We start from the raw sequence: 12704 nt of genomic DNA, 5'->3' as shown, positions 1-12704 counted from the left end.
CATAAAATTCTACATAAATATTTATACAAAGTAAAGAAATTTTATTAATATTAATATTTAATAAAAAATATATGTAAGATTTGAAATATTTTTTATTTATAGTTTTATTATTTTAATTTGATACCAATACATTGTTATTGTGAGGTATCATGATTTTGTTCATCAAACATTTGCATCATGGAAGATGGAGGTGGAGGTGGAGGTGGTGGAGGTAAAAAGGATAAAGGTGAAGTCACATATGAAGTTTGTGATTGCCAATACATATCTGTACGTGGAAATCTTATATTTGGAGCTGGAAATGTATTATGTCTATTAACATTTGCTGACGTAGCAGATTGAAACCTAGGAAGCATTCCAAAAGAAATCTTAGGATTTGGTATTGACGTTTCATTTCTGTTTACATTAATACATTGAGGGCTAATATTATACTTGTTGGAATTTTGGTTTGTATTGCTAGTTTGCAAGTTATTTGAATATGGCATATATCCATAAAGTCCATTATGCGTTGAATGCATTTGTTGAAAATTAGTCGGATAATTTAAATTATTAAAATATGAAAACGATGTCCATGGTGAACTATATGAATTAGATGTACCGGAACTATCATTATTTCTAACCTGGGATTTCCTTCCTTTAAAATTTTGTCCTATATTTCTGTTCCAAGGATGATTGGACTGCCAACTCGAGGCTAAAAGTAAAAAGGTATAGTGTTAGAAATAATAATTACAAGAAATTAAATATTTAACTTACTTGACTTGCGTCTTCGCTTATGTGGAATATTGTCCTCTGAACTAATTATTTCATTTACTTTCTTTTGTTTTAAATTTTCATAATATTTCCTTTCTTCCTCATCATCAGAAAAATCTGGAGCTTCATCATCATCAACAGCATCGGTACCTTTCATTCTAAATAATCGGAAGTTATATTTAATAAATGAAGTACTATACGTGTAATAGAACTACTTAATATTTAAAACTTACTTAGTTAATTCATGTAAAAAGACAATAGATGTATATGGTGAGTTTGGACAATAATAAACTGCCATACCAATATTAATTTCATTTTCTTTTATATGTGCAGGACTATTAAATCTTACACAATAATGTGGATCAGAAACTCGTCCAAAAACATCAAATACCCTACCCAATGCTCTTTTTCCTTTATCAATAAAAAGGACAGTATCTAAATTAAGAGTTGGTTTACCAGCTTTAGGACGGACAACTACTAATTGTTCAACCATCCAGGCAACCTACATAAAATGAAATTAAGGTTTTTAATAAAAATAATAAATTATTATTTATTTTTTAATATAGAAAAAAAAAGAACACAGTTCACTCACTTCTCCAACTAAATCACATGAATTTTCAGATACAGATATTTTAAGATCTTCTATTGGAGGTAGATCATCTAATTCACTTTTTAGTTCCCTTTCATTAGATTGTCTTTTATCTTTTATTTTATTTCTACAAAGAATAAATATATACTTTTACTTATATACTTTGTATACTATAAACATATATACTTTTTTATAAATCGATATATCAAAAGAAAATACTATCTTACCTTTTTGTTTCATTGTCACTATTTTCATCTGAATCATTTGGTATAACTATTACTGATGAATCACTACTATTACTAGAATCATCACTGTCACTATTACTATCACTATCACTATCTTTATTAGATAACTCTTCATTCTTTACACGATATACATTTGTATTCTCACAACATAAAATTTCTATATTTTCATTATTTTGATTTTTATTAAGATCTAAACTTTTATTTGTATTGGTACATATACTATCTTCAGTATCTACATCAGAATCATATTCTACAGCAATTGCAGAAAGAGATGAAGTTGTTTTGTTGCTTACTGATATTTTATGTGAAATCATATCATCCTTATGCATTGAAGAATTGTGAGTGTCAAAATTATTGGTTTCTTCAATAATAGTTTCTACAGGTATATGTTCAATAATATCGTTTGTAATAGCTTCTATAGTCATTTCTTCAACATTATCATTATCAATAGCTTTTGTAGCAGTACATTCAATATTATTGTTAGTAATAACTTTATCAGAATGCATTATTCTTTGATATTTATTCTCTTTTGTCAGTTCAAGTGTAGAATCATGTATTTCATATACTTCATTATTTAATGGATAAGATACGTTTGTATCTGTAGTATTATTAGACTCTACCGTTTCTATTAATATATTTTTACTATCATTAGAATCATCTGTAATGTCAGAGTAGGCGCAATTGAAGATTGGTACTACTTTATTTTCGTTTGTTTCTGGCATAGTCGAGTCATATATAATATATACTTCCCCATTTTCTGTTTCAGACGTAGTTTTATGAGATTTTTCAGAAATATCACTCATAATTATAGTTTCTTCTTCACAATCACAAGTTTGTATAAATTAAATATAAATTGTTGAACAAAAAAATATTTCGGTCTCTTCTTTATGTGTCACACAGATCCACGTGCTAAGCTGATTGCGTGGTAAATTTAGGTTATGTTGAAGAAATCAAATGAATATGTAATGGTTTACGCCAACAATGAATACAAACGTAATTCTTAACCAATTTTGATGAACAAGATATCATTATAAAAATGAAGATTTAAATAAGAAGATGACTTTCTCGAATTTTTGAAAAAATTTTCTTTCCTTTGAAAAAAAAAAAAGTTATTAAAAAAGATATTCTTTTGAGAATAATTTACTAATAAGAATAGTTTTCAGAGACAAGAATTCGAAAAAGTTATTTCCTCGTTTAAAACTTCATCGATAAAATGAGACTTTGTTATTAAAAATCGGTATTCGAATTACATCTGAATTTAAAATTATTTGTTGTTTTCAATATTTTTTGATATTTTCTGTCAAAAATAAATTTCATATTGTGGCGCCCCTTCAAATCTGAGATAAAAGAGAAAGTAACTCGTACCACCATTACTGATTTTACATTAATTGATTTTTACTATACTGATATTTTAAAATATAGAGATATGTTTCCGCGGTGTGTTTTGTTTTTATCAAGTAAATGATTGCTTGCTTGTATGTATATGTGAACATTATGCTCAGATTTTATTTGATCGAAAATTCGATTAGATTACTTTGCGAAATATTTGCGATGTATTGAAATTTAATGGAAAATCACGCAATGCAAGTACTACTGGATGAATGGCTATATATTCCAATGTATTTTGAAAAACCCTTCAATCTAACTCTGATTAAATATTAAAGTACTAACACTTTACATTGCTAATAATATTTAAGTACTTAAACAATAATACTTAAATACTTAATATAGTAATATCAATACTTTTGGCAATTTTATAGTTATGTAAATAATATATAATGTACACGGGGTAAACTAAATTAATATTTTACACAATAATACATTAAGTAGTAACATTAACGTAGTACGAAACGCGCGTTAAATATAAAATAATTTTACATTAACATTTCAATATGATTAAATTTTGAATTCGTAGTCATTGCCTTCTTCTAATATCATAAAAACGAACTTCACCATCCTGGATTGCAGAATTCTCATCGTGCAAGGTTCTAACACATCTAACACGTTAATTATAAAATGGTATTACCGATGACGGAATGATAAGAAAAGTTAACGTCTTATATTATCTCGAAATATCCTCAGATTTATCATACAAAATTGAAGTCGATAATGTAGATTCATTTGCACGAAGAAAAAGTTTATTTTATCTTTTTTTATTTAAAATTTTATTTGTCTTTTCTCACTTCTAATTGATTTGACTGGTAAAATATTACATACTTACATGATTTATATACCGTGGCAGCATTACTTTTGGACAGACGATGTTTATTAGTAGCAAAATATTCAAAATAATCATATGTAAATATTGACAGAAAATCGTAAAAGTTATTTCTAATTAAGAGACAATATAAACAATAAAAATCGTTGATTTATGATAAGAAATTTAAAAAGAATCCTAATATTTTGTGATGAACTTTGTAATTAAGAAATTTTAGTTTTATTTTATAAATAAAAAATAAAATGAAAAAGGAACAAATTACTATTAGAGTCTATACAAGTATTCATACTGACGCATCTTATTTCTATTAACAATTATCTTATTTACTTTCCATCGATATATTTACAGAACAATATTTCATTTCTGTTACAATAATGTTTTTCTAACAATTTTATAAACACTTAAGCTACATTCTATATAAACACATCTTATCCAAGTCCTAATTTCCCTTCTTTATAATGATTAATAATCTTGTCAAATTTGGACTGTTAAATATTGTTGGTCTATGATTTTTGTTTTGATAACAAAAGAAATAATGTGTAATATAGACCAACATTTTACAAATATGTTTTTATTTTGTATAAGCAGTATAGAAAAATGATCCAAATCCTTGCCTTGATGAAAGTGACACATGAAAAGCCAATTATTATTCTAAATAATCTGCTATATCCATAGTTACATTTGGAAACAAATGAAAAATTATTCATTATTAAAAAGATATGTATACATAACATACATATATATATATATATATATATATATATATATCATATGTAAACATATACAAGGCAAGGCACCTCAAAAACCATTGACTAAATGATACAAGTTATATTACACATACTTTTTTGTATATATTTTAGTATTGTACCACTTTCATTTTTGACAGTGTTTAAGGGATCATGCTGTTCTTTATGTTTATGTCCATTATTATCAAAGGCTCGATCAAAAAGGATTGTAATCCTGTCCAATTTTATGAATGTCGCGTAATGTTTATTGTAGAAACCAATAATACAATCCGCATCGAATGTCCGTTATATCCTGTACAGCATTAGAAATAAGTGTTAAATTTTTTACGATAAGTATAGCTAAACAGTAGTGAAACAGTTTAAGTAAAACATGATTCACTATATACGTAAGGCTCCTGTCCCTGGCATTGTACATTTTTAATGCAAACACAATGTGTTTTTATTATGGAACATTATCTACAAGTAGATCTACATACATGCATTATAAAGGAAAGCATTTGGTCCGCTTTTGCTCAATAACTGACTGGTAGTCAACCTTAGAACCAAGGGTAAAGTTCTCTAATTTTGTATCTTCTTCAGCAGAGACTTTGCTCAATTGTTTTTCAGCGCAATTCGGCACTGTTTTAGATGATACGATCTCATAAAAATCATTGGTCCGTCCCTGAATTTGTACCATTTTCTGAGAGCTACTTTCTTTTTGAAACATAGGATTAGCAACTTTTATTTCAAGACAATGATTGTGTTTTGCCTTTGTTGCTTGTTTTATTTTCATATCCATCTCTTCCTGTTCTTGTACATTCCTTTTCTGTAAAGGTACATTAAAAATATCCGATAGGTAGAATTTAGAATCTACTTCAGTCTGAGAAGTTAAATCTTTTGCAGTGGTTAAAGAAATTGCTTTAGAATCTATTTCCTGTTTTTCTTTAAGAACATGATGTAATGGCAAATATGTTTTTTTACATTGAACTGATTCTATTAACTTTGAAAGTTGTTCTTTTCTTTCATTTTGACTATTTGTGCTTGGTTCGCTTCTTTCACTTGCAATATACTGTCTGCTACTTTCATGTCTTAATGTTTCTTTTTTATTTAAAAAAATCTGTTTTGGTATTTGAACAAACGTTTTGTCTACATTAGAAAATTTCTCCCAAGAAGGTATATTCAGTAAACTGCTTACTTTGCGTAATTCATTAAACATATCTAATGTGTCTTGCAAAGGTTCAAAGAAAATTTGCCATTTTTGACACTTCGAGGTTGTATTTCTAACTATTTTTTTATCTTTTACATGACTAATTTCTTTCAATTTGTTTAGAGTGATTATTTTTTGACGTTGTTCTTTTACATTACTCGATGTATTTATTAGTAGAGAGTTTGAAATGCACTCTTTCAAATTTGGTGTACTTCCGCCGATTTTTAAACTTGTACAAATACAATCAATCGTTGAATGAGTCATACATTTTTTTATTTCTTCTTGTTTCTTAAAAAAGCTACTCCATCTATCTAATTCTGTGAATGAAGAACCTACATACTTACTAGAAGAAACACTTTGTTCATTTACGTTTATTTTGTGTTTTATTAATGTATCTATACTATTGAATCGTTGTTGCATGCTAAGTTTCGAATTATTCGTTATTACATCTTTCACTAACGACGAACAAGATTCGGTATCGATTACGTTATCTAATGAAGCTCTTCGATAATCTCGAAGAGGTGTCTTTCGAGAGAAAACTTTATCTAAATCATCTGTTTCAAAGGAATGTATTGTCACAGAAGAACTTTGACCTATATCAGAATATCTTCTAATAGGTAATTCTATCGTTCTAGACTTTTTCAATTGTTTTTCTTGCTGATTATTAGTTTGTTCAATACTAGTTTGAATATCTGTTGTTGTTTCGCTGATACTTTTAAAATTAACAACAAAATTTTCTGTAACATTTGTCGTATCAAAGATAAATTTTTTCAAAGAACTGATTTTATTTAAAGTAGGTTGTTCAAGAACTTTTCTTGATCTAATCTTCTGAAAACAAGGTTTACGAATGGTGCCAAGATTCGGCGATGATCTTATTAAAAATGGCATTTCTTCGGTTTTCGATTTTCCAATTTTCTTCATTAATGGTCGATTTTTATTCTTATCCTGTGGACGATGTCTTTTAAATGAACGTTGATTAAGTCGATCGTGATCGTGATTATAAGAACTTCTCGACTTATTTTTTGATTTTACTTTTTTACATTCTGTATATGGCAATAAAGAAGCCTCTGTTATTTTTATTGTATCGGACGGATTAAATTCTTGATTTGGACAAGTCTCATCTAACAATGCGATTGCATCAACTAAATCCATGTAAGCCTTTCTAGGCGTAATACCGATTGCTTCTATTTGCGGAGTTTCTGTTTCAACACTACTATCCTTTTTTGAAATTAACTTAAGTTTTAATTCTTTAGTAACGTGTGAGCTTGAGGAGTCGAATTTTCGATGAATCATATATTCTGACGAGCTGTTTGGAATAGAGAAGTTCTCATGGTACCATGGTGTGATATCAAGGTTTTCTGGTCTAGTAGCACGTCCCGATGAAATTATCCTATCTTTTATATTTCTATTAGTAATATTTGCACATTCTTCTAATGATTTCACCATAGATCTATTCCATAATATCTTTTGTTCTGCAGGACTTTCTGCGACCTTCAGTTCTTTGCTACTAGGCGTTTTATGAAATGTGGAACCGTTTGACAACTCTGGCAATATCACTTTTGTAGTTTCATAAACAACATGTCCTTGAGCACAAGGTAAAATTGGTTCACCATCCGTTGAAGCTTCTTCTGGTGTTAATGGTAGCGCTGCACCACGACCAAATTCTATGAACCACAGCTCGTCCCCCAACTCGCTTTCTCACTTTTTTTCGTTCATATCTTTGTTTAAATAATGCAGCACATAATGTAGAACTAAGTCGTAGCAATACTTATACTCTGTCTAAAAAAAAAATCACACAAAATTTATATTGTTGTTGCTGTTGTTGTTGTTGTTGTTGTGTTATCTTATAATTTTTTAATATGTATTAATGCCAACCATATTCTCTATTAGCTGAGGCCGATGTCTACGCACTGTTTTCACAGCTTGAAATATATCTACTTCTCCGTGTTGTATTACTTGTTCTATACATGCATTGGCAGCACAATAAACACCACAACGACTTCTTCCATCAGGAGACACGACTGCTACTGGACCATAATCAGTTCTTTGTCTCCAACGTTCGACCATATTCATTAATTCTACTAAGCTATTTGTAGATGTTGGTACTTTATGACCCATAGGCCAACACGTTAATTGAAATAATTGAACTGTTTTTGGAGGTGCTTTCACTCCTGCCATTAACTCAGGTAATGAAATAATTTTTTTATTTATTCTAAATACCTGTAGAAATATATCCCATATATTTGTAGATACATATGATGTATATAAATATAAAAAGATGAATATAAACAAAAATATTTCACTTGAAAACTATGTTATAAAATATAATTTGTGAATATGATTTTTATTGTACTTACCCAAGTTTTAATATTCGTATAATGATTATGACTAATATGATCAATAGTAAATACAGGACCATATTTTTTGGAATGCCTTCCTTCGGGCCAAAAACTTGGAAAATTTGTAGAACCCTGAGGTGGTACACATAATACAACAACTGCTGCACATTCATAATCATAAACCAGAGACCAAAATTCGCCACATGTGTTTCGTAGTGGCCACTCAGTAACAATGTATTCTCTTGGTTTTGTGTAGCCCTATTATAAATTATCATAATTATAAATTAATAGAATCAAAAAAAAAAAAAAAAAAAAAAAAAAATGTAGATATTATATATATATAAAAAAAGTTCATTTTAAACTTACATCCACAAAGACAGCATTTATATAATCTGTGAAATTGTTCCCTTGGAAACTAGTAAGGTATGGTCGAAAATTATCAGCTAAGTAAAAGAAATAATCATTTAAAATAATCTATAGAGTATAACATGTCTGATATTTTTTTTTTCTTTTTTTTTTATAAAAACTTACGTGGTACAACCAAAACATCTCTATTCTTTTCACGATTATCAGCTCTGTGTCCTCCTGCACAATCTCCGATCGTAAATCGTGGAGTTTGCTTACATATTTGTTGATATTCTCGTAAATACTCGTTCATTTTACTAATAGGATTTTTTATACCTTTTTGTTTCAAACGTAGCGATAATTCCGAAACTGGAAACCATGAAGTACCACATATTACAAATTCTTCCAATGTGTCGTATACAAATTTGTACTGTTCCTGTAAAGATATATTTCATTTGCATTTACTATGAGTTAGAACATTTTTAAATGAAATTAATTCATCGATATCATTAGTATATATATATTACCCCTCACAATTATTTTTTTTTTTTCTTTTTTTTTTTTTTTTTTTTTTTTTTAATGATTTTACATACTAAATTTTCTATCAGTCCTCTTCTACTTTGTCTCAACTTCTTTAAATATCCAAATACATCAAAGGCATCTTCTTCTTCAGCTAACTCCATATTAGCATCTATTGCAAGATACACTCCTGATCGACCACCACCATCACTTTAATTGTGAAGAGAAAATAATCATAAAGAATATAAGAAAGTTTAATGTAAAATAAAAAAAAGTTTTCAATAATTCTCTACACAGTAATATAACGTTTGTGAAGACTTACTTGCAATGAACTACCATAGGACCTGATTCATTTTTTATGGTAGATCCAACAACTGCTCTAACACGACGACGAAATTCTAACACTGCATTACCAAAGGGACATGTATGAGAGTGCCATTCAGTATAATGAAATTGTAATAATGTTCTCTCTTCACAAATTTCCTAAAAATATTAAGATGTGAAACTTTTATTTTAATAAAATATTTCATACAAATTATACATTATCATATAATATATTGTTATACATTACATCGCTTTCATCCTTTTTATAAAGTTTTATTGTACGTATATGAAAATTGGCTAATTGCTCTTCCTGTAATATCGAAACTCCAATACCTCCATATTCTTCATCCTTGTCTTTACTCGCTGGCCAATACTGGACGCACATGACCTACGAAATTGTTACACAATATTGCAGAAATTATGATATGATAAATTACAACATGAAATATGTTGTAATATTAATGTTAAATATGTGGATTTTTTTTTTTAAATCTATTCTTATAATAATTAAATCTAATACTGACTTACTCTTATGAAGTCAAAAGTTTTCGTAAGCATAACTATACAAGATGCTTTTTCTTGCCAAACCATTCGCCAAAATTCTGTTACAGTATTTTCCATAGGACCTTGAGTTACAATATAAGCATTTGGTTTCAAGATACTCTAAAATATAAAATGAAGCAATAAAAGTTAATACAATTTTAATAAAAAATTTCAATGTTAATCAAATTAATCTTCAATTGTATTTAATGTTCTATTTTAATATATCAAGCTAAAATATTGAAATACTTACATCCACATAAGATGCATTAACATAATCAGAATCTGTTTCACCCTCTATTGTATCCAAAACCACTCTATTATAGTCATCTGTAAATAATTGTGATTATTAAAACAAAACAATTATGCAGAGTAAATCAAGATATGGGATAAAATTGTGATCATATTATTATGACAATATTTTACAAAGAGGATTTCCATTGTATTAAGAATAGGATTTGAATTGAAGAGAAATTTAAGGCAAATAAATAAAACTAGAAAAATAAGAGAAATATTTATCTTATTTATGTTTTATTTAAGAAATAAAATTTGCATTCATTGTAATAATTCAAAAAAATTAGATCATATGCAATAATTTGCAAAACATCAATATCTACACATCACCAACTGCAACGAATAGTCATAACGCATTTACTAAAAATATACTAACTTACCAGCAACAGCTAGTGATAGCACTAACCGTTTGTAGTTGGCGTGTCTTCATTGGCAGGCACTAGTGTAGGAGTTAGATCCATATAATGGGATCTGAATTCAGTGTAGGATCCGGATTCGAATATTCGGTATCCGGATTCGAGCTGTCGTGTCATGTATTTATCTGGATGTCAAGGAATCCGAATATCCTCAAATCTGGATCCCACGAAGAGTCCTAGTACAGTCTAATATTTTATAAGTTTAAACATGTCAACCACCATCGCATAAAAAAAGCTTATAAAAAATATTTTCTAAAGTACAAAAGCGCATATTTCAAAGCATTAAAACGTTCCTGTATCATAAAACAATCTCTGCTTAAATGTCATGACAGAAATTTAGATAGAATTTGAAGCTTAAAAGATCACACAATATTAAAACAAACAGAATTAGTTCTTTTGTTGAAACAAAACATTTCAACATTAACAATAACCACTAACTATCACTTTGGATTAAATAATGTAAAACAATTTGTTTTTTGACAGTACAACACTCTTATAATTAATATGATTCATACTTACATGGAATACATTTCTGGTTTTGATTCTTTTCTTTATTCACTGGTTTTATAGCATGTCTACATGAATGTGATTCTACCTTTGCTGCTGTCTGAAATTTGAAACAAGTAATATTTTAAATACATGTTTAATTATTAAATTTTATCAAGAAACCAGATTAAGATATTATTTCTTACTTGAAATTCTACACGATATAGAACTGGAAACTTTCTTCGAAGCTCACAAAGCTTTGGAAATTGTAAAAGTTCAGTTGGTGTTGAAGGCAATGTAGTGCTCATACTACTACTAAGTTCTTCTGTCGCTAAACATATAAAAATAACATTATGGCTTTTGGATTCTTTGTTTTTATTATTTAATTTATAAGTAAATAATATAGATTCAAATATATCGATTGAAGAAAAGAACTTACCAAAAGAAATGAGGCCACTGTTTAACATTGATAATTTAATTTGACTTGGAATGGAAACCAAGCTATGTCCAGGATTTAAATGACGTTTTCTAGGTGGCTTTTCTGGCGCTCTAGGAGCACTTCTACTTCTACTGTGATGATGATGTTTTCTATGTGTATGGGAATGAGAATGAGAACCACTAGCAATTGAAGTGGCTCCTGTACGATCAGAGCAAATACTGCTCAAACCTAGGACACCACCACCGGTCGATTGTGTTCTTAAAGATGACATTTTCTGAAATAATAATATTATTACTTTAATATTAAATATATCATTTTTATATCATATATTAACAAAAAATATTTAAAACATTAAAAACATTGAAACTATTATTGACATAAATTTTTAGAATTTTAATTACCTGTGAATTATTAAATATAGCCAATAAATAATTTATGTTAAACTATCTGCAACTTTATAAAATTATTCCTTCCAAAGATCCATCGTCAAATATTTTATAGTAACAAATCTTTTTAAAAATCCTTATGTCATATACATGTTATCAACATTATGTTAGATTGTTTGTAATTTTTCATTTCAGATTTGAAACAGCCTAATAACAAGTGATAAAATCTACAAAAAGAATCAAATATAATGCAGAAATTATTCTTAAATATATAGAATGAAAAATAATACTACTATATACATGCCAGATAACTTGATTGCAATGTATCAATAGCTGACTAATTCTTACTTGTTTTCGTAAAATTTAGGATTTCCGTTTAGATATATTCCAATATATTGTCTCTTGACTTTTCAATAAATACGCGTTTAAAGCCCAAAAAATTGTAAATCTACAAAGATCGAAGAGGTTAATTAATTTTTTTCAATTGAATGAATGATCTTATGGAAGCTATTTTTCATACAATTAAATTAATAAAAATTAATAACAAATTATAATTATATTAACAAAACAATTATTCAACATACACATTTTTTACATTCCAATGATAAAGTACTATTATTAAACATTATAATATAAATTATTGAAGATCTATTTTTATTAATTAATTTCTTAAAATAAGACAGAAAGAAAAATTTGGATTTAAAAATTACTTTATGCATGACATAACATGTATCATTTGATATATGCATATACAAATACAAATGAATTCGAATAGATGACTATCCGGTAGTGGCTCCCTCATTTCAACGATAGGTTTCATAGAAAGGCGCGAAAATGAATTATTAACCTTGATATTAGAAATAGTTAGATAGAGAAAAAATTTCT

General features: G+C 28.0%; 3 protein-coding genes across 8 annotated transcripts in view; all 3 read right to left on the bottom strand.

Annotated features, from left to right (window-relative positions):
* Nucleotides 1-85: 85 nt before the first annotated feature.
* On the bottom strand, nt 86-3381 carry LOC118449247 (uncharacterized). Its single transcript, XM_035883617.2, has 5 exons — nt 1564-3381; nt 1340-1463; nt 981-1249; nt 751-905; nt 86-688 (listed from the first exon to the last, which is right to left on the bottom strand). Exons 1-5 carry the CDS (start codon nt 2382-2384, stop codon nt 135-137), a joined length of 1923 nt encoding a protein of 640 aa, XP_035739510.2. The 5' UTR covers nt 2385-3381; the 3' UTR covers nt 86-134.
* A 661-nt stretch (nt 3382-4042) lies between these two features.
* On the bottom strand, nt 4043-7185 carry LOC118449245 (uncharacterized). The gene has a single exon (XM_085660493.1). The coding sequence runs from the start codon at nt 7175-7177 to the stop codon at nt 5027-5029; it is 2151 nt and encodes a 716-aa protein (XP_085516619.1). The 5' UTR covers nt 7178-7185; the 3' UTR covers nt 4043-5026.
* A 184-nt stretch (nt 7186-7369) lies between these two features.
* The window catches only part of Ptp36E (protein tyrosine phosphatase 36E), a 7234-nt gene continuing 1899 nt past the window's right edge, over nt 7370-12704 (bottom strand). For 2 of the 6 annotated variants that reach the window (XM_035883614.2, XM_085660495.1), the window contains 13 exons: nt 11434-11707; nt 11201-11325; nt 11028-11115; nt 10052-10128; nt 9787-9921; nt 9506-9646; nt 9257-9417; nt 9009-9144; nt 8602-8851; nt 8437-8513; nt 8089-8328; nt 7607-7951; nt 7370-7510 (listed from right to left, as the gene is read on the bottom strand). In XM_035883614.2, the coding sequence (XP_035739507.1) occupies nt 7430-7510; nt 7607-7951; nt 8089-8328; nt 8437-8513; nt 8602-8851; nt 9009-9144; nt 9257-9417; nt 9506-9646; nt 9787-9921; nt 10052-10128; nt 11028-11115; nt 11201-11325; nt 11434-11707 (2130 nt within the window). In that variant the 3' untranslated portion in view covers nt 7370-7429. Of the gene's footprint in view, nt 7511-7606; nt 7952-8088; nt 8329-8436; nt 8514-8601; nt 8852-9008; nt 9145-9256; nt 9418-9505; nt 9647-9786; nt 9922-10051; nt 10129-10498; nt 10695-11027; nt 11116-11200; nt 11326-11433; nt 11708-11834; nt 12047-12167; nt 12268-12704 lie in introns of those variants that run through there. The other 4 variants (XM_085660496.1, XM_085660497.1, XM_035883615.2 and 1 more) reach the window with 4 other exon arrangements.

This window comes from Vespa mandarinia, chromosome 12, assembly GCF_050613455.1.
Source record: "Vespa mandarinia isolate Hongniang chromosome 12, ASM5061345v1, whole genome shotgun sequence".
In the NCBI taxonomy this organism is placed as follows: domain Eukaryota; kingdom Metazoa; phylum Arthropoda; class Insecta; order Hymenoptera; family Vespidae; genus Vespa; species Vespa mandarinia.
This window is presented reverse-complemented; position numbering and strand designations above follow the sequence as displayed.